This window comes from Dromaius novaehollandiae, chromosome 4 (assembly GCF_036370855.1).
Source record: "Dromaius novaehollandiae isolate bDroNov1 chromosome 4, bDroNov1.hap1, whole genome shotgun sequence".
Classification (NCBI taxonomy): Eukaryota; Metazoa; Chordata; class Aves; order Casuariiformes; family Dromaiidae; genus Dromaius; species Dromaius novaehollandiae.
This window is the reverse complement of record NC_088101.1, coordinates 87540644-87565815: the sequence shown is the minus strand read 5'-3', so window position 1 is coordinate 87565815 and position 25172 is coordinate 87540644. Positions and strand designations below refer to the sequence as shown.

At 51.6% G+C, this 25172-nt stretch overlaps 2 protein-coding genes across 6 annotated transcripts in view; one reads left to right on the top strand and one right to left on the bottom strand.

Annotated features, from left to right (window-relative positions):
* PAIP2B (poly(A) binding protein interacting protein 2B) overlaps positions 1-5708 on the bottom strand; it is a 29796-nt gene extending 24088 nt beyond the window's left edge. For 2 of the 5 annotated variants that reach the window (XM_064511696.1, XM_064511694.1), the window contains exon 1: positions 5572-5676. The gene's annotated coding sequence lies outside the window, so the exon portion shown is untranslated. Of the gene's footprint in view, positions 1-3696; positions 3721-5284; positions 5465-5571 lie in introns of those variants that run through there. The other 3 variants (XM_064511693.1, XM_064511699.1, XM_064511698.1) reach the window with 3 other exon arrangements.
* Positions 5709-6742: 1034 nt separating this feature from the next.
* Positions 6743-25172, top strand: part of ZNF638 (zinc finger protein 638) — a 63049-nt gene continuing 44619 nt past the window's right edge. The window contains exons 1-2 of the mRNA XM_064511689.1: positions 6743-6921; positions 23438-25058. Of these exons, the coding sequence (XP_064367759.1) occupies positions 6824-6921; positions 23438-25058 (1719 nt within the window). The 5' untranslated portion in view covers positions 6743-6823. The remainder of the gene's footprint in view (positions 6922-23437; positions 25059-25172) is intronic.

The following is a 25172-nucleotide window of genomic DNA, read 5'->3' as shown; positions in this document are numbered from 1 at the left end:
CTCCGTCGCTGAGGGAATGCTATTTCAATCCCCCCCCCCCCAGTCTGGGGGATAAGCTCATCCTCCACTCTCCTAATCCCTGTGTACGAGAACAATCCCCAGTTTGCTCAGATGCAAAGTGAAGGGCTGTCAGATCCCTATGTCATTTCAAAAGCATCAGATATCTGTATCACAAACATATAAACCACTCTTACGTTGTGTCCAAAAAGGCTCAGAAACCTAATTTCAAACTCATCCTAAACGCTGCTCTTCATTTAGCTAGTTTTAACCTCAAGCAAAGACGACGCTCTCTGCACTCGACAGCTCACAAACAGGTCCTGCTGCTTACCAGGATTAACGCTGCAGTACACCGTAGCAGAGAGGGCTAGCCAGCGCCGCGCGTTCGCCCACGAGAAACGACACTTCGGCAGTTTCTTTAAGGGAACCGACAACAGAAATTGTAAAGACTTCAAAAGAGAGAACCCATCACGAAGTGACTTTCACCTCGGAAGTCAGTACCCAGACAGCAGCGGCCACTGCAGCTCTAGGACAAGTCACCTGCCTCCTCGACAGAGCCGAGATGCTCTTTAAAAAGGAGCAATTGCGTCTTTCCCCCCACGAGCGCGTCCACAGGGCAGAGCCTGAGGACAGAGTCCCCTGCGCACATGGATACTCCTCTGCCCATCAGAGGAGGGGCAAAAAGAAGAACTGAGAGAACAGAAAGACAACACTGTGCTCTTATCTGTGCAGCAGGAATACTTGGAAATGAAGACCAGGTGAAACAAGAGAAGCACACGAAATGCTTGGCCACTGTTCTTCAGATTTCCAGGAGCAGAGTTTACCTATATTTATGACAGAGGCCTCAAGTACTTTTTCCATACAGAGGAATGACACCTCACTGGGGAGTCCACCCTACTGGTTTCCTTAACTGGGAAAAGTCGCTCCTCCTGTAAGAATATCCAACGACGTTAATGCCACTACTACCAGTCACTACACTCTCAGGTGTGGCTGTGGCCGGACCCTGCAGCCAGCCTGCAGTCAAGTGACGTGGCCATGAGAGCAAGCTCATGTGAAACAAATCGGTATGCAAACTTTCCCCGAAGATGCAGCCAAGGTCTTTTTGCACAAATGTTTCCAAAACAGCGAACTCCAAAAAAACCTACGTGTATGCATGCCTTTACCTCTGCCAAATACAAGGTAGCTTAATGCAGTTGAGAGATGACGTAGACTAAGCTGCGGTCACTGAGCGCGTATAGAGCCAGCAGTAAGTCCACGCACAACTTGCATCAGGGTGATGTGCTTGCGTATCCACCGCCTCGGACTTCACTCCTATTTAAATGCATGATCTCCCACGTGATTTTTTTCAAAGTACAGATGTGGAGCTGAAGCACAGCAAAGCCAGATTTGCCCAACATCACACGGGAGGTCTAAGGCAGACGTGGTAATTAAACCCCTATTTCAAGGGCCTCCTGTTTGCATCATAGCACCTGGACCACGCTCACCCTTGTTCCTCCCTTCCGCAAAAGCACACACATTATAGTAAGGCTGTAACAGCTGCCTGTTCTCCAGTACCATCCTCCAAATGCTCCAGAACTGCCTGCTTGATGAAACGTCCCCTGTCAATGCCAAACAAAAGCGTGCATTGGACAGACTCACTGGCCTGCGTGGGGGAGGCTGGATTTCAGCAGCCCAGATTTCATCTGCTGACAACTCCAGTTTGAATCAAACCAACCCTGGCAGACGGGCCGGCGTGATGACAGCTCCGGAGACTGCTGCTGTCCTCGCACAGGTGCAGAGCCCGGTCCCCAGGGTGCTGCAGCCGTAAGCTAACTGCTTCCGCCGCTGAAAAACCCACTTACAACCTGAGCAAACTCTCTCATCACAAGCTTAAGAAAAATAACAACAACAACCTCGCCAGAAATGGCACTGTTGTCACCAGCCTAGTCTGGCTGCAGAGAGATGACCCAGAGGTGAACAGACAAGGATATTGCTTTCCTGAATCCTGTGGTCAGCCTTAAACTGCAGCTCGCAGCAGCGGGATGGAAAAAGAGTTTGAGATTATCATTTTATAAGTCCTTCCCTCAAACATGAAGAGGTTTCCACAGGCTGCTCAGAAGAACTGGGATGGCGTTACTGATTTCCATACACCTTAACAATATTTCCTAGAAAGATCAAGAAAATAAGTGAATCTTAGTAACCTTCTGGACTCTAAGAAGAGCTTGATATCTCAAAATACCTTCTGCATAGGGAGAGAGGGAAACCAGTGTCATGTACTTCTCGCACAAAAAGGTACCTCTCTGGTGAGTCTTCCCTGGGCAGGCACCATGCCCAGCAAGCAGCTTCGCCAGCCCACACGCACGGCAGGGAAAGCGCCTGCAGTTAGCTCTTCTTCACCTAGATGTTACCTGACACTCACAGAAAAGTTTTACTCTCAAAGACAGACCGAGAGAGAGGATGGCCACATCGGGGCCACTTGAGTCCTGGTCCTTCGGAAGGTTAAGGCTATTTTGGGGTGAGGGGAGAGGGTGTGGCTCAATGTGGGACATTTTAGAGCCCAGCAAATAACTGGGACAAAGCATCAGCTGGACTCAAAGCGCTTCAGGAATTCAGTCTCCGAGGGGAAGCAGCAAAGTGCAACTCACATTAATGTTTTTCAGTAATGGCCCTCTCTAACCTCGCTCCGTATTCCAGTTCCACCTCGCTGATTTATTCTTCACAGAAGGAAAAGAGGCCACTCTGAGCACAGACTTCTCTCCAACATTACGCCAAAGGCTGTTCCTTAGATAGGAAAAAATAAATTCACACTTCAAGGGAGGGGAACAAGCTTGTTTCCCTTCCTCGGTCATTCATTTCCAGAACAAAAGCTTACAAGTTTGCATGAGGACACCGGGATCCAGCTTCTGCTGAAGCAGTACTTGTGACAGGATACACCACTCATTTACCTCACGCTGCACCTACGTGTGACTGGAGCTTTCTGCCCGTCTCAAGTAGGTAGAGTGGAAGTCTCCAAGCACATGCATGTGTTTTATGTATAACGTGCACACGTCTGGCTCCTTATTACTCAAATTGAAAAATGACTATCCACTTAGTTTACCACCTGCAAGCTCTTCAGAGGGACAAAACGGGGACTTCTTTGCACTGAAAGAAAAGGTGGACATTTTTGATCCAAGATTTTAACATGCATCTTTGTTTCAAGCTATTAGGAATTGAACAAACACAGCTAAAGATTTCACCCAGCCTTTACTACAGCCTCTGCGCGCATGACTAACATAGGAACAAGGATCTGAATCAGAAGTACTCCAAAGCAACACAGCGTTTAACACGCCAGCCCATCAAGTAGTCACAGCGTCAGGCAGAGAAAGAAATTTTCCTACCTGGCTGTGATGTTTTCGTAACAATATGTGACTTGTCACTGCATGTCAGGGTGAAACCTGAAGAGCCAGCAGGTAACGAAATATCCCGAGTGCGCGAGCCAAGAGCCAGCTAAGCAGCGCGGAGCTCGCGCGGGGGCAGGACGGCAGGTGCCTCGTCCCATCCTCTGTAAACAAGGCCGGGGGAAGCAGAAGCGCTCCGGCTGCAGAGGGTGCTCTTCACAATACAAACCTACCCTACAATGCACCAAGAGTCTTTGTAGCACAGGCTGGATTAATTTTTGGGGTAAAGCTGAAAAAAACTCAGCTTTCAGTTGCTGTGACCAGTGAAGATACCACATCGTACCTCAGAGTTCAGACTTCCTTCCAGCATTAACGACTGCACGGCGAGATCAATCTACCTGCATCCTCACTTGGTATTTTGGAAGTGCTGTGGATGAGCAGAAATCAGGCCACGCTCAGCACGCTGCATAACGCAGAGGCTCACGGGTCAGAACAGGCTCAGGCAAGCGTGAGCAGCTATCCCCCTTCCCCATCTCGACTGCAGCCCTGTGACTCTGCCGAAAGCGTTACCTCCGCTGCACAGGTCAGCGCATCCCGCAGCGTGAACGGCACGCTCTCCTTTAGAGAGGGGATCCGAACTACCTGGAGAGAGGAGCTTTGGGTGGTGTTTTTGTTGTTTTTAAAAAAGGTTTGCTTCTGGGGAGGGCTGACTATCCGGCAGGGTTGGTGTGGGGGCAAGAGAGAAGCAGCAGCAAGGCGCAGATCAGAGCAGAGAGATACCCGCAGAGCAACGGGGGGGTGCCCACGGGAAAAGACGAGCAGCGCTGCGGGGCGAGATGGAGTCCTGCACGGACCCGAGCCTTCAACACCCGTTTAGTAAAACCAGCTGAGACGCGCTGCTGGCAGCCTGTCTAACCAAACCACGTGGTTACATACGCTGCATCTCTACCGTCCTAAATACTAACTCCATCTTCCACAGCACAACTCTTCCAATAGCCTTGAAATCCTGCACTTCCTAGGGCAGATCCTTCCCAGCTTTGTTTGGTCGCTGTGTGTCCCTGAAAAGAAAGCTCTCTGCAAGCAGCAGGGAGACAGGCAAAACGCAGCGGCTGCTGTCTGGTAACCCGATGAAAACCTAGAGTCAAGCTGTATTTATCCCCGTGCCTCCTCCCCTGGGAGCACGCCCCAGCTCACAGAAACTCTCCCGGACAAGCGGCGGCAGCGGCGCGTTGGCTCGGGAAAGGAGGCCAGGGCGTTCGGCTGCAAACAAGGCGTTTGCACAGACGAGGAATGCCACTGCGCCGACAGAGGAGTGGGCGCGAGCTGGAGCCGATAATACCAACTGACAGCATCCCAATAAACACGTTAACTCCCGGTGCGGAGGCCTGCCAGGGCAGAAAATCCAGAGCCTTCCCTGGAGGCAAATGGCTGCCTCCAAAGGCAATTAGCTTTCCGCAGGAGGCCAAGGCACATTTCGGCTTGGAGAGCAGCCCACGCTTCCCCGGCACGGGAGGAATCACCCCCTTCTGCTGCCAGGGGAGGACACGACCGCCGTCCGCGGGCTCCTGGACCGAGCGCGGGATCTCAGGCCTTGCGCAGCTCCTCGCAGCCCGTCAACGGTGCTGCTCTGTCCGGGCACGACACGTCCCGTCCCGTCCTGTCCTGTCCCACCGGGACGGCTCTGGGGAAACCTGCCGGAGGATGTTTTCCGGCAAGGCATCCTCGCCGCGCTGCTCCCGAGGCCCGCTCCTCCGCGTTGGGAGAGGCCGGCCACAGCTTGTCCCAGCGGGCTGCAAACCCCAGCGTCGTCCCGCGCCGCAGCATCAGCGTGGGGGGAAAACGCGCGTTTTCCTCACTGACTAGAGGCAGGAATCGAAGCGTCCCCCGCGCAGGGAGGCCGCCTGCACCCAGCCTGCCCGAACCAGACGCACCAACTTTGGGGAACTTCAGCGCCGGAGCCCGATCGCACGGGACGCGCTCTGAAACGGCGGCGGGCTGCGGCGGGCAGCGCCGGGCCGGGGAGGGCGTTAGCTAAGGGCCAGGGTGAAGCCCCGGTGGGGCAGCGGGGGGGCCCCGCTCAGCGCCCCACGGCCGGACCGTGTCGCGCCGCGCCGCCCCTCAGCGGCGAGCGACGGTTGGGCGCGGGGGGGGGGGGGAGGGGCGGCGCCCCCCGCGCTGAGGGGAGGCCGCGCGCGCCTCTTCCCCCCCCCGCACCTACCTGCCGCGGCCGGTCCGCGCCGGTCCTGCTCCGCGCGGGCGCCCTCCGTCCGCTCGCCGCCGCCCCCCCCCTCCCCGCGCCAACCTGCCCCCCCCCACCCGCGCCCCTCGCGCCGCCGGCCCCGCCCCCGCCGCCGCCTCATTGGCCGCCGCCCGTTGCCAGCCCCGCCCCGCTCGCCTCGCCCGCTCTTCCCATTGGTCAGCGCCGCGCGCCCCGCCCCACAACGGCCCCGCCTACCCCCCCTCCGTCTTGGTTAGGAGGTTGGAGACGGCGGACAGACGCTTTAGCCCCTTTGGCCCGCTCTGCGGGTAGCCCCGCCCCCTGCCCTCCCCTCGCGATCTGATTGGTCACAAGAGCTCGACACACCTTTCGCTATTGCCCCGTTTACCTGCCACTCCAGCTTCCAACCCCACCCACCTTGTCTCCCACCTCTGCGACCATCGGATTGGAGATCGGGATTCACCTTCTAGCCTATGAATAGGAGGAGAGGTGATGAGAAGCTGGTGATTGGTTACTCTTTAGAGTCCTGATTGGTTGGGCTCACGCGTCTCCCACGTGGGATAAGACAAGCCGACCTCGGGGGCGGGATTGCGGCGGGGTGGGCGTGGCCCGGCGCTATGTAAATAACCACAGACATTCCGCCTCCTTTTCGGCCAGATCCTGATTGGCGGACGTAGCCCCCAATGGGAAGAGGCGTCACAGGCAGCCCGTCCCGCTGAGGGGGCGTGCTGCTACAGACCTGCTGATTGGCGGGTTCATGTAAATATACGGGGGAGGGGAAGGGGGGGGATTCCCCGGGGGCGTCGGGCCACGCGCCCGCGGGGTGGGGGCGGGGGGGTGTCACGTGCCAGGCGCGTGGCTTTGGGGGGGGCAGTTCGGGGGGGGGGGGCACCGGGCCGTGCACCACGGGGCACGTCGGGGGGGGGGGCATGGCGGGGGGGCACCCCCCGACTGCCCCCCCGCCCCAGCGCCCCGGTTGCTCCCCCGCTGTCGCCCCCCGACGGGACCCCCCCAGTGACACCCCCCGAGGGGACCCCCCATGTGCCGACCCCCGACGGGACCCCCGGTGCCCCCCGGTGCCTCCCGCCGGCCCCCCCGCCGGCGCCCCCGCCGCCCCCCGGCGCCCCCGGGGCGGGCCGGCAGCTGTGACGAGCCCGGGGCGGGCGCCAGGGCGGCGGCTCGGCCCGGTGCCCGGTGCCCGGTGCCCGCGCAGGCCCGGCCGCGCCGCCCGCAGCCCCCGGGGCGCCCCGAGATGCCGGCGGGCAGCGGCGGGGCCCCGGCGCCCCGCGGCCGCGGGCCCGAGCGCGCCCCGCTCCCGGCCCCGCTGCCGCCGCTCGACCCGCTGCGCCGGTGAGTGCTGCCGCCGCGGGGGGGGGGGGGGGGGGGGGCGGGTGTCACGAGCCGGGGCGGCCTCAGCACCCCGGTCCCGGAGCCGCGCTGCGCCCCGCGGCGGCCGGGGGTCGTCCCGCGTGGCCGTGGGGTGACCCGCGGTGGCCATGGGGTGACCTCCCGGGTGGCCGTCCCTGGTGGCCGTGAGGTGACCCCCAGGTGACCGTGGGGCTGTCCCTGGTGGCCGTGGGGTGCAAACCCAGGTGGCCGTGGGGTGATCCTTGGTGGCCGTGGGGTTGTCCCCAGGTGGCTGTGGGGCGACCCCCAGGTGGCCGTCCCTGGTGGCCATGGGGTGACCCCCGGGTGGCCCTGGGGCTGACCCAGGGTGACCATGGGGTGTGTCCTTCAGTGGCTGTGGGGTCACGCCCGGGCGGCCGTGGGGCTGTCCCTGAGTGGCCGTGGGGGGCAAACCCAGGTGGCCATGGGGTGACCCCGGGCGGCCATCTCCAGTGGCCGTGGGGTGATCCGTGGTGGCCGTGGGGCTGTCTCTGAGTGCCCATAGGGTGCAAACCTGGGTGGCCATAGGGTGACCCCCAAGTAGCCATCTCTGCTGGCCGTGGGGTGATCCCCGGGCTGCTGTGGGGCTGTCCCTGGGTGGCCATGGGGTGCAAACCCAGGTGGCCATGGGGTGACCCTCGGGTAGCTGTGGGGTGACCCCCGGGTGGCTGTGGGGCTGTCCTTGGTAGCCATGGGGTGACCCTGGTGGCCATGGGGTGACCCCCGGGTGGCCGTGGGGCTGTCCTTGGTGGCCATGGGGTGACCCCAGAGGCGCTGCCAGGCTGCCCCATGGGTCCCCGCCGTGGGGCCTCGGCACCACCCCAGACCCCCAGCGCCGCCTCTCCCGGAGCCCCCTGCAACCCCCCCACACCCCTCGCACACGCGGGGGGGCCGCGCCGGGGGGGGCACCGGGGGCGGCCGCGGCGCCTCGCCGGGTGCTAATCCGGGGCCCGGGGGCGGCGGGGGGGTCGCGGCCCCCCCGGCACGGCCGAGGGCTCCTTGTATGGCCGAGTGCCGCCGGCGCAGCCTAAAAATAGCGACTGGCTGGCGACGCGCTGCAGCTGGGCCCGATCCGGGGAGGCGCTGGGCCCCCCCCCCCCCGCGGGCCAGGGGCTCGGGCCGTCCGTCCGTCCGTCCGTCCGTCCCGGGGCAGCTCGCGGCACCCTGTCGCCCCGCGGCCTGTTTTGGGCCCGTTTGGTGGCTGTTCGGAGCGGCCGGGCTCGGGACGCGGTTCGGGTCTGGGCTTCGCCGCGGTGCCGGTGTCGTCGAGCCGGATCCTCGTGCCCGAAGCCGGGGGAAAACCGCCCGGCGGGTTTCGGCCCGTGGTGAATCCTGCTGCCGGGAAGGTCACCTCTCCCTGCGGGACCGGGACGCCGGGTGGGCGCAGGGGGACGGACGATGCCGGGACGCGGCACAGCTTGGGCAGGGGAGGACGCGGCCCCGCAGCTCCCCCTCCCCGCTGCCGCCTCCCTGCTCGCGGTCACCAGCTGCACCAGTTGCCCTGGCGCAGCTGTGGGCCCAGGTCCCAGTCCTCCCAGTGCCCCGGCTCCCAGTGCCCTTGTTCCCAGGCCTCCCAGTGCTGCAGCTCCCAGTCTTCCCTGTGTCCCGGCTCCCAGTCCTCCCGGTGCTGCAGCTCCCGGTGCCCCAGCTCCCAGTCCTCCCAGTTTTGCAGCTCCCAGTGCTGTGGCTCCCGGTGCCCCGGCTCCCAGTCCTCCCAGTGCCTCAGCTCCCAGTCCTCCCAGTTGCCCCAGCTCCCAATGCTGCAGCTCCCAGTGCCCCGGCTCCCAGGCCTCCCAGTGCTGCAGCTCCCAGTGCCCCGGCTCCCAGTCCTCCCAGTGCCTCAGCTCCCAGTCCTCCCAGTTGCCCCAGCTCCCAATGCTGCAGCTCCCAGTGCCCTGGCTCCCAGGCCTCCCAGTGCTGCAGCTCCCAGCGCCCCGGCTCCCAGTCCTCCCAGTGCCCCAGCTCCCAGTCCTCCCAGTTGCCCCAGCTCCCAATGCTGCAGCTCCCAGTGCCCCGGCTCCCAGGCCTGCCAGTCCTCCCAGTGCTGCAGCTCCCAGTACCCTGGCTCCCAGGCCTCCCTGTGTCCCAGCTCCCAGTGCCCTGGCTCCCAGTCCTCCCAGTGCTGCAGCTCCCAGTTCTCCCAGTGCTGCAACTCCCAGTCCTCCGCCTCCCAGTGCCCCAGTTCCCAGGCCTCCCTGCATCCTGGCTCCCAGGCCTCCCAGTGCTGCAGCTCCCAGTGCCCCGGCTCCCAGTCCTCCCTGTGCCCCAGCTCCCAGTGCCCTGGCTCCCAGTCCTCCCAGTGCCACAGCTCCCCGTGCCCGGCTCCCGGCCGGGGGGCCGTGCCTCAGCCCACGCTGCCCGTGCCTGCAGACACGCTGCCCCGCAGACCTGTCAGGCGTCTGGAGGCCCCGCGGGAGGCCGGTGGCCGTCCCCAGCCTCGGTGACAGTGTGACGCCGCACGAGCCCCCAGCTGCGCCGGGGGGGGACAGGAGGGGCCGTGCAGAGCCGGGGGACGGGGCTGTGGGGGGGCCAAAACTTCCTCCTCTCCAGGCCTCCCTCGTTAGTTTAATAAATGAAGCGGGTGGTTGGACGCGTCTCCATCCAAGAAGTCCTCCGGGGCCTCCCCAGGAGCAGCCCGCCGGGGCGACGCGAAGCCGCTGGCCGGAGCTCGGGCAGCTCCGTTTCCAGAGGGTTCAAGCGCGAAGGATGCTGCGGGCAGAAGGAGCGAGTGTTTCCAGGTCAGCTCTGCCTGACGCTCGCAGGAAGCGATCGCCACGCCGTGCCCCGGGCAGCGCTGCCCCTGCTCTCTAAAAGCCCTTTTTATTTCTTTGCAAAGCTAAATACTCTAGATTTAGTCCTTTAGTGTCATTCACCGGTGTGGCTTTGTCGTGTGTGTGCTGTGAGGGTTATTCCCCAACGCCTCCAGGGCCAGCAGCACTCTGGGTGGCTTTTCTTTAGCGATATACCAGATTCGGATATATTCCCGGCTGTGCTCAGATCCGGGAGCGCTGCCTAAGACTGCGGAAAGGATCCAAGACGTATTTGCACCAGTGCAACCGTGAGCCCACCCCACCTCCCCAGGCTCTGCCCCAGTTTATCACTATTTAAGCCGAGCATTAAGAATACACTCTCACCGCAGCATTTTTGAAGGCATCTGATCTGAGCAGAGCATCTATTGCAGGAGATAAGTAGCAGCACATAGTCATGGCAAAGTGGGTGCAAGTCCGGGGGGAAGGCAGCGAGCTCCCGGCCGCCTTGCAGAGCGATCGGTGGCCCGCGAGGTGCTGGAGCTCGCTGCAGAGCTGCTGCAGGGGTGGCAGAGGAGCCCAGGCGGTCGGGCAGGAGCCCAGGCAGCAGCTCTCCAAGCTCAGAGGCACCATCTGCCGGGAGAAGCTCTCAGCTCAGTCTGGAGCGAAGGGAACATATTTCCCCTGTAAAGTACAGCTTTTTCTGCCCCGCTGCGGAGGAACCCACGCGTCCCACGGCACGGCCTGGGCCACCACGGCGTGCCGAACAGCGACGGCACTGCCGGCTGTGCCAGAGCTCTGCGGGACGGACACAGCCCCAGGTCCCCAGCATCTCCTCCCTGCACAGGGACCTGGCTGCAGTGCCACCGTTCAGATCCTGCCGCTGTTCCTACAGCATCTGCCAACTCAGTGCATGCAACCAAACTGGACGTGCTTTGAGGACAAGCGGATTTTTTTTGGTGCAGCAAGAGAAGCTGTGGTCACTTTTACAGCCTTTTGGGTGTTTCTGCTCGGTGGAGAGAGCCCGGAGACCCAAGAAAGCTGCAGTGGAAAGTCTGTACAATGCCCCATGCACGTGGCACAAGGAGGGGGTGGCCCAGTGCGCCTGCCCCTCTCCTCCCCATGGATGGACATCGCAGTTAGTATAGCAGTATACAGCATGCTACAAACCCCTACCCACGCTTCCTGGACATGGACCTTCCCTATTAGTTGAGGCCTGTATAGCTCTGATGGGTGCAGCATCCATTAACACCCATCTCCTCATCGCTGTGATCAACCACCAGCGCGTGCACAGATAATTGTGGTGGCTCAGAAGGTGCTTAAAACTCATCAAGTCACAACACAACCGTGTGTCTGAGCTGCGGCTCTGCTCTCCTGCCCTCACTCCTACCCCAGCGCTGGATCTCACCCCTGAGATGAGTGACACACCTTCCCTACAAGGTGTAATCCCAAAAGAGTCACTTGAGAGATGCCCGTTTGCTTTAGAGGGAACCCACCGGCCTGTTGCAGATCAGGTACCTCCTTCCACGGTGCGAAGTTCCTTTCTGCCTGCTCCCTTACCTGTACTGCCGCCTACCAAGAGCTCTGGGCAGGGGCACTGGACATCCACAGAAGCAAACTCAATTAATCGCATCCAGGTCCGGACCAGCCTCTGGGCTGAGACAACCCACACCGTCACACGCAGCGGGGACAGTTGCCAGTCACTGATGCGCCCTGCAAAATGAAATACAGCACGGTTTATTGTGGGCTTCAGGATCAGCAGTGGAGAGCGCACACTCAGGTTTCCACCACTGCGGGCAAATCTCTCCTGCCCTCTCAACTGCTAGGTTAAGCTCTCAACGAACGCCTAGAGTTGTTCTTTCCAGTAGATTTTGCATTTCTGTCATGGAAATGCCTGTTGGGGGATCTTGTGTTAGTTTTGACCCAGAATAACACATCTAAGAGCTAAAGCAGTAAAGACAGTTTTGGATTACTGAGCACCCTTAGGAAGAGTGAGCGTCTTTGTCACGTTTTCACAGGTACACTCCTTGTCTGTGTTTTAACTATTCAGACTGAAATTTTATGTCCTGGCTATCAGTTTTGTTTTACAGGTAAAATGATCAAAATCACTTCCAAGAATGAGGCCTGGGAAAATATCCATGCCATGCCTATGAAAGTCCGCCCAAATTTCAGATTATTTAGCATTATATGCATCTTCAGATTTGCAAGGGGTAACTTCCATGACCAGCTGTGGCTGCAAACACTCTAAATCACACCTGGAATTGAGTCAGCACAGAAAGTAGAGCACAAAACTAACAAGCGCCTAAAACTAGTTGGATTAAGGGACCTGTCCAGCATCCCATACGCATTTCTTGACAAAAGCAAGGATAGGATCTAACTCTGGCTGAAACCCAGCTGCCTTAACCGCAAGACTTGCTTCAATCCCTTTGCCTTGCATCTTCTGAATTTTGCAATGAGCAAGGCAAAGTCCTACCTGCAGCAGGTCCTTCGGGTATGCAACGCTGCCCGTGCAGCAGAGCTGCTGGGAGAAAAGTGCGGTATCATGTAATTGCAGATTGCGTCAGGACACACAAGGATATGTGAGACAGATTCAGGCTGCACAAGCAGCCTAAATATTTACATTCCCAAAGGTCTTAGTTCCTGATTTATCACCTTAACAATGCCTTTTAAGACAGGGCTGCTGTAATTGCCCCTGGATATTTAGCAACTAGACACTATGTATGAGCTTGTCACAACTTGCAAACAGCAAGCCAGTGGCCTTCCATGTGTTTAAACAAGATACGGCAACTCTGTGTATTTCTCCCAACATGCAGGTAATTAACACACTCAGATACAGAAATACTCCTTTTTGATCCTCTTTCCTGTCATCGCACATCCTTATTTCAGCTTAAGCTGCACCTCTTCTTGCCCCGTTTCTCAGTAAAAGCAGGCAAGGAATCTCTTGGTCTCTCTCAGAGGGACTTCCATCCAACATCCATGGAAGTCTTCACGCGATTAAGGCAAAAAGAATTTGGCCGTCAGATTCTAGCCGCCTTTGGGCTAGGACCTCAAAACATTTTGACTCAAATAATTCCTTACTTTCAACTGTAAGTTTATAGCTGTCGTGGCAGTATCACAGAACACCAACGACAGGAGCAGGACAAGACAACATTCAAGTTTCATGTAGGCAGAATGCTCACCTTATCTTTCTTTTATAAAGCATTTGACCTAAACATTTATTTCCCAACAAGACATTGAAGTCTTCACAACAGGTGCTGGGCAGAGGCTGCCTTTGGGATGGTCCTAAAACTGCAGCTGACTCTCTGGTGTACTACAGTGGTCTCTCCATAAAAGCTGAGCCTGTCTTTTAGTTTACAACCAATTTTTCCAGACTACTTTGTCAGTGAAGAACATCAGACTGGCTTGAAAATGGCAAAACAGGCACAGGCGTGTATGAAACAATCTAGCTGTATATTTGGAGTATATTGATTCAGAAGTTTAGGAAATATGGCTCCAACTCTCCAAAATGATCTTAGCTTCTTAGCTTTCTTGTTATGCTGTGGTGGGAATAACAAATGCCTGTGGTCTATGCAAGTCACGGGTTGCAGGACCTGATGGCTCAAAGCAGATTTCAAAAGCCAAGAATATTTGAAAGTCTTGATGTTTAAAGGTTATTAGACTTCCTGAGCTTGCAATGTGCTGGAGAGGAACTGAAACAGACAGGTTTGGAGACAGTGCAAAGACCAGCAAGCTATTTCTGTGTCAGTCTAGCTTCATCGGAAAACCCAGCACCAGTGAATCATTTTTTGGGAACGAACGCAAAGCGCCTGTGCTATCTTTAACACAAGGAGAAAGACAAACGCCCAAGCATCTTCAAAGCACTACAGGAGTAAGCGTAGCCGGACAGATCTACATGGGAACCAGTCCACTGGTGCTGCTCTGCCCACTCCCAGACTGCTAAAAAAGAAGCTGAGTGGGTGCCTGCTGTCTGCCACATTTGCAGCAAGACAGACTTCTTTCGACAGCACTGAAATACGCTCCATGGTGCAAGCAACTGCTGTGGTTTCAGGAAATGCTGGTCGGATGCCTACTTTAACGTGCTTTGGGCGCAGCCAGCTTCATGATGCAGCAGCAGCAGCATTGCTGGCCTCCTCTGTGGTTAGGTTTGGCATCTGTTACAGTATTTTCAGGAAATAATGTGGCAGCTCTTGAAGGCGCCTTCTGTCTCCTCAGAGAGCACCCCGGCAACCTCTGAAGGTGCTCTACAGGCAAGAGCGAAGGGAGCCTGTATCAGACAGGCGTCCTGTGTGCTGAAACTTCCCAGGGCCACGCCACACAAGATTACAGAGGTCTTTTTAGACTCTCCTGTTCTGGTCCACACCAATACTAGCTAACGGGCCACAGTTAACGGGGAAATACCACATTTGGGGACACTGACTCATTGTACCCCTGGGGAGTAAGCTTGTTAGATGTCCAAGTTTGCTCCCAACTACCAGGTATTCATGCTGCTGCTGACCCAGCAGCAAACATCATTGCAGACAGCAGCATGCACGAACAGAGTCACCGTGAGTCCGTTCTTTACAACTCTCATGCCCTATGCTCTTTTCCACCAGAAAAACAGGGGCCGCCACTGGCTGCCAGTCAAGTCTGGGGCACCTGGAAGAGGAATGCAACACAGCATAGGTGACCCATGCTCCCAGCTGAGGCTGTGCCGCTGAACATAAACTGGAGAAGCAGGGGCCCAGAACGTGAGAACCATCTGAGAGGCCACAGCTGCAGAAGCTCTGACAGAACAGAGATGACCCTGCTGGCTCTGGGGCAAAGGCAGGCCCTAGCAGGCACACCGCAGGCCCACAGCACACACCAGACCTTCAGCAGAAGGACAAGGGACCTCAGGGAGGAGGAACAAGAGAGGCAAGAGGGCTAATGGCAAGCAGCGGAACAGGGTGCCAGGCAGAGCAAATGACAATAGGTCAATAATGAGCAAAACAAAACAGCAACCACACTCAGAGGCAGCGTGAAGGCAAAACCAGAGCAGACCCACCCACCCCCACCCTCCCACCCCACTGCCGTTAGGTAATGGGCACTCAGCACTGCTGAGGCGCTTATATAGTGCGGGCGCTCCCAGCATGCTCTGGGGCAGCGACGGTTGCCTCACGGCGCATGCGCAGGCCTGCTGAGGCATGAGGGATGGTGCGCATGCGCAATGTTATCCGTTCCATCAAGGGTATTGCTCCTCCGCAGCCTCGCGGGGCTTAGTGCGCCTGCGCGCTGTCAGCCCTAACCCGGCCGCTTTTGCGCATGCGCAATGGTCCCTCAGGGAGCCGGCCCGCTCTGCGCATGCCTCCCAGCGCCGCCAGCCGCACTGCGCGGCTGCGCAGTGCATCCCTCTCCCCCCCCCGCCCGGCGGCGGCCGTGCGCAGGCGCAGTGGCGCGGCGCCCATTGCATCCTTCCGCGGGGCAGCAGCGCCCGGCTCGGTGCGGAGCGGCGGCAGGAGGAAGAGGAAGGCGAGGAGGAAGAGGAGGAGGGCAGGGTGGCCGGGAGCAGGGCGGCTCCGCTGCGCCCCGCCGGAGGTAGGAGCTCGGCGCCGGGCCGCCCCCCCGCCCGTGTGTGGCGCAGCGGGGGCTGAGGGGGGACGCACAAAATGGCGGTGCGCGGGGGCGGCCGCCCCGCTGCCCCGCCGCGGCGGGGGCGCTGTGAGGGGGCGGGCGGGCTCCGCGGTCGCCCCGGAGCGCGGTGAGGTGCCGCTGCTCGGCAGCGCCCGCTCGCTGCGCCTCCGCGCAGGCGGCTGGCGGCGGGGCCCCGCGGCGCAATGCGGGCGCCGCAGGCCGCGGGGACGTGCCCCGCTGCTCGGTGGGGGCTCGGCTGGGCGCCGCGGGCAGGCGGGAGCGGGGTGCTCTGCCCCGGTGACCTTAGGTCGAGCGGCTACACAGAGATGTGTGAACAGGCGCTTGTAAACATCGCCGTAACGTTTATCTGCCTCAGAGCTGTGCTCTTAACACCGCAGCGGTGTGCGTATTGCCTTAATGAGTCTGATAGCGCAGCATACGTGTCCTCGGTTCCTTAGCCTCTGTGTTGAGTTGGAGAAATGCATTATTGCCTTTTTTTAAAAAAAAAACTAATTTTTACCTCTGTTCTGTATCAAGTTGTGTTCCGGTGAAAGCTCAAACCCCTAATTATAACCCTAAATCTCGCACTTCAAAACAAATTAAAGCAAAGTTACCTCACAGTTGGCAAATACCTGTTTTGGCTTTAAAACTGATTATTAAATGAAGTAATTTTCTCTCTGGTTGTAATGATCATGTCTTCCAGCACCTCATTTTTATTCACAGGGGTAGAAACTTCAATTTCCCATTTCCTTCTCTTGTGAATGGTCTCTTGACTGTGAGGAAGATAGCGATTGATCTGAATGAGTCAAAATAACTGAAACAAGAACAAAAATTGTTTTCACCCAAGGAAGAGCACTTTAGTGTACTTTAGTTAGTCGTGCTTGCTCAGTAACACACAATTTGGAGATCTGATTTTTTTGCAACTTAGATACATACTATAGTATAGTCAGTATAGGTGTTCAATTGTAGTTATTTTAGTACAGTGTTGTAATGTAAGTTGCTTAATTTTTAAAATATTTTTCTATGGGATTATTTAAAACAAAATAATTGATTAAAATGTATTGCATTAAAAAAAATTTATGTATATCCATTCTGGTTTATAGCCCCAAATAGCTGTTTAAATGTGTGTTCACTTCTGGATTATGCTCGTCTCTGGTATGTGATCATTCATTAGGTGTATAAAATATAAATATATTGTGAGGTCTTGAAGAGGGTGGATATAAAAGGTAATTATTTTTCCTATTGAGAAGGCACTTCTCAAAGGCTGCAAGTGTGTTTAGTTGCACTTTTTCCTCATTTTTTAAAACATATATCTGCCAGAACTAAGAACAGTCATGCTGGCTTGAAGAGTGGAGAGCACAGGGGACTTGGCTGATCCCACTTCTTGAACTTCTGTGACAACTCACAGAACTAAGTAATGTTTATGGAAGGGTGGGGTTCAAGTGGTTACAAAACTTGCTGCTCTTGACTCTACCACTGGATTCTTTTTTCTCCCCTCTTCTGCTTGCAGAGTCTCTTGCAATTTGATTTGGGGCTGAGTTCAGTGGAACTTCCACAGTATTATGAGTTGCGTTAGTTTTTACCAAACTATTAGTTCTTACAAACTCGGAGCTCTTCTGTGTATGAAACAGGAAGAACACTGAAATATTTTTGCAATATTTCACGTTTAAAGGTAAATACAATATTTTCTCATGTCTTCGAGATCAAGTTAAATCATGCAGGTTTTTTTAGCAAGTTCTAGGTAGAAGTATTAGTTTTGGCTCTTTATTTAAGACCCTCTTGGGCATGTCTTCACATGAGGTGTGCAGAGCTCCGTATGCCTCAGGAGTATTGCGTGTGTATGAATGTCTGTAAATGTGGAACTGTGCGGGATTTGGGCTGTTCTACAAGTTGATGTGGAAAGTGAAAATTGAAAAAGGGTAGTAGATTTCTGCTGCTAATTTTCTGTAAAGGTGCTGAAATGCCTTTTTTTTGGTCTTGTTTTCAGAATTGCTTGCTAAAAGACTTTGATGTGTGTGTGTGTGTATATATAAACTTGGTGCACTGAACTTGATTAACACTGGAGTAGAATCTTTTTGGAATATTTCAGTGAAATATGTTACTAAGTATATCCCAAATTTTGTTTACATTTAAGATACTTTAGCTTCTGGTACATTTTTTTTAAAAATGCTTTCATATTTGAGGTGGTTATGTAATGGTTTCTGACAGTTTCTTTCTAATGCTTAACATTAATTTCATGTTTAGCTCACACGGTTGAATATGTAATCTATGTAATCAGTTCATATATGCTCGCATATATAGTTCAGTCACTTCTGATTTTGACTAGACATGATGTTGGGGCAGAACTTGGGGACAGTCGCTTTGGATTAGAACGTTCCGAGCAGCCTATCTTGTGTTGTGGTTGTATAGTTAATTTTCTGTCACTGAATTAAGTCTCAGGCAGTCTTAACAAATACTAGTGACTGCAAGGACAGCGAGTTAGGACTTCAGATTTCTGCAGTCTTTTTCTTGAATTTGTTCTGTTAGTGGATTTTGCTTTTTGGGTGGTGGTTGTTGGATATTGAGAGGATGCTTGAGATGCATGTAATACAACTTTTTTTCTAATGAAAGTAGCTTGTTTCATAAGTTTTTGTAAGTACAGAGGAAAGCAAGGAGCCAATCATCTGATTTGATTTTCAGGCTGTCATAATACATGTAGTTAATTTGGTATTTCTAGAGCAGAAGACTGACTTGGATTTCTCATACTTGGTGTCTGTAATTTGTGTTGATTCTTTGAATGCAGTCGGACTGGCAGGGACTGAGAGTTCTAATTTAGATATAGTTTAATGCTTAATGTGCTAATGGATTTTCAAGAAGGAGAACAAGGTGTTGTGGTAATGGCTTGCCTTAGTTTATTTTTGCTCTGTTGGTGTCTTGCTGATAACGTGTGCCTCGTTTCATTTTCAGATGGCATGAAATAGATAAGGAAACTTAAGTTGCTGCCAGTGCAAACAATATTCTCCTTATTTGTATTTTGGGGTTCTCTGGCTTGCTGTCGCTCGCTGTTATGTGTAGTGAAAATGTTGGATGTGGGTGACTACTTGATTAGCAATAGTATTTGTCTCTGCAAAGTGCTTGGCTTCCCCAAAAGTCATTATATTGCAATCTAATCTTTATGTGACTGCTCTGTGATTTGCACATAGCCAGGTAAATCTAGTACTGTTTATAGAGACAAATAAGCAGAAAATTATGCTTTTGTTGTTTTTGCTAGAGTCCATCTTCAGATAAAACCTCCTCTTGTGACTAGAGAAAGCAACTTCCATATTCTTAATAAGGCAGCATTGCCAAACCTTTAACTTAAGCCTCCTATTTTGTTGTGACTCTTTTGTATCGCACAACTGATTTAAAGGTGTTTTTTGTTGTTGATAGACAGCTGACCACTGAAATAATACAGCTTCAGGACATATGTAGTGGTCCTCCCCTGCCAACACTAAGAGCTTGAGCTTAACAATATTGTTGGTCAAAGCTGTATTTCCCTGTTTCTGTTTGCTGAATTTCTTCTCGTATTCGCATCAAATCTCCTGATCAGCAGTGGTGCAAATACTATGAATGCAGCTTCCCGTACCCTCAGCAGAGAATTTATTCTGCATATCTGTACTGGCTTGACTCCAGATTTGTTTAGTAAATTGTCAGCTTAGTTAACATCCGTCTCTGGGTCACTTTGGTTGGGTGGCTTTGGCCTTGCACAAAGAGACTCCGGAAGCAGGATATATAGAACTTAAAAATGTAAAACAGTTATTTATTGCTAATACGTACAAAGATGGCAGTAGTTTATTAAGTCCTAGTCTAAGCATTGATGTGCTCACTACCTGCAGTAAGAGAGCCAGAGAGTATTTACTGACCAGCTGGGCGTTAGGAGGAGAAAGCTTGGTCTCCGCTGTTCCCTGGAAGGAATCCTCAGTGTTGTTAGGTTGCTGTCATCTACTGAATCAATCAAAACCACCTCTCTGCTTGTTGTTGTTGTTGTTTTCCTTTATGATTTTAAGTTGTTCTGTGTTGGTGCTTGTTCTGTTGAATCCTTGAGCTGCAAATGGTATCAGTCTCAACGATCCTATCTCTCTCTGTAACTTTTCCTTTTTTATCTCTCTACAGACTTTATGAGAACTCTTTCTTGCAACTTAGCAGTTTTCTCACCAGTGTGGCCAAGGTTATGCAGCTGGGCCATACAGAGCTGGCCTTGGATCCTTGAAACACAGGCAACTGAACCTCTAGAAGGGGAGGAAGATTTCAGAGTTGGTTACAGGGAGAGAGGGTAGCAGCCTGTTCTAGCCATATTCTTAAACCAGGGAAGGTGCACCACCATCATGTACTCGCTATGTGAGCAGATACAGTAGCTAAGGCCCTCCAGCACGAAAGTAGGTAGCCAGAACTTTTGATTTATCTGTCTGGATTGGGGAGCTTTGCAAAATGGACTGATGGAGTTGAATGGAAAGCAAGAAAAGTATCATTTGGCTTTTTTATGTTACTCTGAAATTTTGAGTTTCAAGGACTAACTTTTCCAGGAGCCAGGTAAGCACATTTGTCTTCGGGGAATTTCACCCAGTTTTCATTTGCTTATGGTTAAGCATCAGCAAGGTCCTCAGTCAGTGCTATAAGAGATTCTAATCAGGACGTCAGTGCACCAGGAAAAATAGTCTAGAAGTTTGCAAAGACAACCCAAACAAAGCCTCTTTCAAAGAGGAAGTTGAAAATCTGGCCTTAAATGTCCAGACTATTGTTTTCTGAAGTGGCGTAACCATGGAATCACTTAAATGCTGGAAATGACAACTGAAAGATTTTTTCGGAAAGATCTGTCATGAGAACTAGCTGTTTAAGGTTTCTTTGCTCACTTACTGGTATGCAGCTGCTTACTGGATGCAAGAGGATAATTGCAGCATACGACTTGCGCATTGAAGAATGCAATTTAAACACTTGGCTTCTATTTCCTATGCTTTGAGATGAGGCCTTACTAAAGTCCTGAATGTTGTTTCATTGCGGATAGGTTGCAGAGTGTTTAAGAAGTGTAGAGCACAAATAAGGACGCTTTGTAAAATTTGGGCTTTGAGATTACTTTGCTTATATTTTGTATATTTTCATGAATAAGCCTTCTGATTGCAGAAATCTTGAAACTCTCTTTTGTATTTCCGCAATTATTCATGGTGATGGAGAACCTAAAAGTCTTACTTTTAGAGATAAATTCTTCCTATCTGTTATCTTATTTTGCTCACCCAAGAGAGGAATTTTAAATGCTAGTGACATGTCTCTTCTGTTTACCTGAAGAGGCTCTTGGTCTATGTTTTCTGAAACCATAGCTGCTGAGAAAGTGTATCTCATGGTCCCAATGCTCGGGAACATCCTCTTCTGAAGTTATTTTTTTAACATTTTTAGAGGGAGAGTTAGAAGGCCCAGTGTTACCATATCCTGAAGAGGCTGCAGGCTTTTGTGGGTTGTTGCTGAGAAAAATCTCCATTTCACTATTTTACTTAGTTAACATCTCAGATAAAACAACATTAGAACCCTGACAAAATTGTTTACTGAAGAAAGTTTCAGGTCTTGGAGAAATTACATTAGTTTATAGTACAGGATCTGTAATATCAAGTATTGACTGCACGTGCCAAGTATTGAGTACTGTTGGACACAGGATATTGGACCTCTGGTCTGGTTCAGTAAGGCCAATTTTGTGTTTTTAATACCCTAAATGGAAGATGTTTTTCTTAATTTTGGAGTACTGTTGCTAAAACATAAACTGGGAAAAAGTTATCTGCAAGTTTAGATGTAGAATATTCACTGAAAAGCAAAACAAAATTAATCTGCTCTGCCGAATAGGTTATTCCAGCAGTGTGCTGTGGGGTAAAGTGGGTGTATACTCAGGATATATTCCCTGTTGAATATGACTCTATACCATAGAAGTTTTCTGGAGTGACGGTTGTCATAAAAATTGTAATAAAACAAAAGACATCTCATGAACTTTTGATATCAGACGAACCACACAATATGTTGGTTGACTTTTTCTACTTACTGCTTCCCAGATCATTATCTATGATTATGTTAGTTGTCTTTAAACTCTGAAAAGAGGTTTGCAGAGCCATATAACTTGTGTTTGTGGTTGAAGATACTGGCGTGGGAGCACAGCTCTTCACAACACGCTAATTAACAATGGTTTATAGTGCCTGGAAATCACTAATTTAGTGGTGAGAATTCTTCCTATTCAAGCTCTGGTTTGCCTCTTAACAAATCCCCTGAGAAATTCCTAATCCACTGAATTAAGGTTCAGTTTGCACAACTGCATGCTTATTTTTTAAATGTTCTCTACTAATGTAATCTTGGTTTTGTTATGGATGGTTTTGATATCATTCTCTTAAGCTGTCCCACCTACTTCCCAGATTAACGTGATGGGAGGTTTTTTGTTGAGAGTTGTAGGGAAGAGCAACTTTGAAAGCCTAGAGATTACTTTGTGATCGTTTACATAATAATCTGTTTTGAAATGTTCTAGAATAAACTTGGTCAAATATGCAGGTACCATTTACATATTGTTGATTTGTTTCAGGAAGAAGGGATATTGGTTAAACAGTCCTAGATGAGAGGCCAGAGTAGTTCTGTGATTGTCATCTGATGGGAACCTTCCCTTTATGATGACTTCCTATGTTTTTTGTAATGCAGGGGAGATGTAATGTTTCTGTAGCTACTGCTTCTCCTTGGACTGACTCCAGTTTTTACTTAGCTAAGATAATTACCAATGGAACTTACAGAACTGCTTAACATATAGATAGTGACAAAATACAGAAATTGATCCTTAAAATCTGAAACTCCTGCTCATATGTGGTTTACCGCTTTCAAGTTGTCGCTTTGTTTATTTGTTGTCTTTTGAACTGTGGTTCTCAAGAACGTTAATCTTTACAAATTACAAACGTGAGGCACCTCCATTTACTTGAAAAAAATTTTTTAGGGTCAACTTGAATGAGCTTTGAACCTCAACGCTCCTGAAATACAGTCTGCAAGCTTAAAAACAACTAGGAATATCTACAAGCTGTATTATACTTAGTGAAAATCTGCTAATAAAGCGTATTGAAAGCTAATGTATTGCTGTAAGAAAGAATGGAACCAGCAGATTATCGAGTTTCAGGAGGCTGCAGACTGATAAGGGTGCGGATTAAGGACTTCTTGGGGTCCTTCTGACCCTCCGGACTGTGCAGTTTTGGAGTGTTGTAAATGCAGGCAGAGCTGTGCAGATGAGGTATCTTGCTTTGAAAGAGCTCATAAAGTTTGTGGGTCTGCATCAAGAACATGTTTCTGAAGCTCATGTTTCATTTCATGTTTTGTTAGTGTGGGCATCACTTTACCTTTTTTCTACCTGTATTTATACATTCTTTTATCACCTTACAGGACTGAGTTCCAAGTGGTTTCACCTGAAATAAAAGATGGTAGTTTCCATTGCCATTGTGCGTGTTTTATTCTTGAATGTGGATGGTTTCAGTTTTTAGATGATTTTACACCTTTCTATTTAAAGTTGTTTCAATATAAGATCTTGCCTATAACAGCTGGGAAATGGAAATTTTCTAGCCAGAAAATTCAAATATCCATTTGTCACACCCTTTGAATACTTTCAGAATATAGTAGCTTGCCCATGAGAATAGTCATGGGAGTGTCTGTTCTGAAAACTTATCTGCTGCCTTCAAATTGATTCCACAGTGACTTAACATCCAAGCTGTAACTGTTTTGAATTTTTTACATAATCAGTTCACTTATAATTCATACTTTGTAAACATTTGGAGACTTTTTAATACTTTGGCCTACTGCTCATAAAATAGCTCCAAATTTAAAGAAATCCAAACAGTAGTGTCACTAAGAACTAAAATTTCAATTTTTTAGAAAATACTGTAGAGAAGTACAACAACTGGATACATTATCTGTGACACTGAACTTGTTTGATAAAATTATCTAGTGGATAAGATTTTATGCAGCAAAAGAAAATGGTCTTGTTGAACAGAATTTCAAATTCAAAAGTATCATTTAAAGCTGTCATTGAAATACGGTTTTATGACTTCACATGTTTTTCTCACTGGCTATAGAATCCGCTACGTAAAGTAGGTGAAAAGATAATCTAATACTTGTCTTTTAACTTTCAGCTTTGTGTTGTTCTTGGAAAGTTTCGCACCACTTGTGAATTCCTTGAACCTTGGCATTGCAAGCCCACTTCTGTTGGGCCCTCCTCCTTTACAGCTTGCACAAATTAAGACACAGTTGGCTCTTCAGCAATTGACCTCAGTTGCTAAAAACAGTTCTGCACCTCCTTATGCTTTGTTAAATCAGGCGTTTCTGAAAATCGCGATGTTTAGCCCTAGAGGAACTTTACCTCAGAGGCCCAGAGGACCTAATCCACCTGGCACAAAACCTCAAGGATCCTTTAGGGGCGGGGGTACGGCAGGTCTTCAGAGAAAACCTGCACCTGGAGCGCCTCAAGGAATGTCACAGAGATTTTCAGGACAGGAAACATTTCAGTGGACAGGATCACAGAGGACAAATGTTCAGGTAACTCGGCACAGAACTGATCCAAGGCAGGTAAAAGAGAAGACAAACCTACACCAAGAGCAAAAGGGAGAAGGTCGTACAAGCCGCTGGGACAGTAGCCCCTGCTCAGCTGGTGGGACGCCTGGGCAAAAGCCATCCGCTTCAGCACAGATCACAGAGCAGAATTCAAATGTCCAGAATCGTTATACAACAGAAAGTGCTTCCAGTATTTTAGCAAGTTTTGGGCTGTCCAATGAAGATTTGGAAGAACTTAGTCGCTATCCAGATGACCAGTTAACACCTGAGAACATGCCGCTAATCTTGAGAGAGATAAGGATTCGTAAAATGGGTCGTCCGTTATCTGGTTTACATTCTCGGAGCCGAGGAAAAGAAACGATTGGTGGTACCAGTGGTCCGGCAGTCAAGAGTAAAGTGATCGATTATGGTCACGCGAGCAAATATGGTTACACTGAAGATCCTCTTGAAGTGCGTGTTTATAATCCTGAAGTACCAACTGAAGATCCTCTTGAAGTACGTGTCTATAATCCTGAAGTATCGAGCGGAGAGAACAGGGAAGACTTCCAAAGAGATCAGAATATGTCGATGGGTGTCCCACAATCTAGTGTGGCGTGTAATCCAGTGTTTCCAGTTGAGGAATTAATAAAACAGATGGGTTTCCAGAACGAGTCATCAAATAGTCGGTCATTTTTTCCGTCTGAGACGACAGGGAAGGTGTCCGGATTGTGTGCAACACCTACCGGACTGCCAGTGGTGAAACCTGTGTCCCAGCCTGCAGTACCACCTGTCATACCACCTATGATGCCACCTATAATGCCACCCTTGACACAGCCTATGATGCCACCTGTTATGCCACCTCTTGTCCAGCAGTCTGTGACCCAACATGTCATGCCACCTCTGACCCATCCACCCTTTTCAGCTGAACTTCTTGCAGCTATAAGCCGGCATGAAAGAATGCAGCATGAATCTGGGACAAGCCAGTCCAATGCGCAGAGTGGCTCAGTAGCAGGACAGAAGCCCTTCCAGACACAGGCCGAAGGGCCAATTAAATCTCCTTTTGGCATTGTGAAAGCATCTTGGCTTCCAGTGTTTCCACAGCCTGATGCCCAGAAGATAAAAAGATTGCCCACTCCCTCGATGATGAATGACTACTATGCTACATCTCCAAGAATATTTCCACATATGTGTTCTCTGTGTAACATTGAATGCACTCATATGAAGGTGAGTGGCTTTCAAAGATTATTGCCTAAACTTGTACTCAGCATCTTACCTTCTGCAGTGTTCTGTGAACTAATTTTTTTATCGTGCATTAAATGAGTTGTGATACGGTGCTCC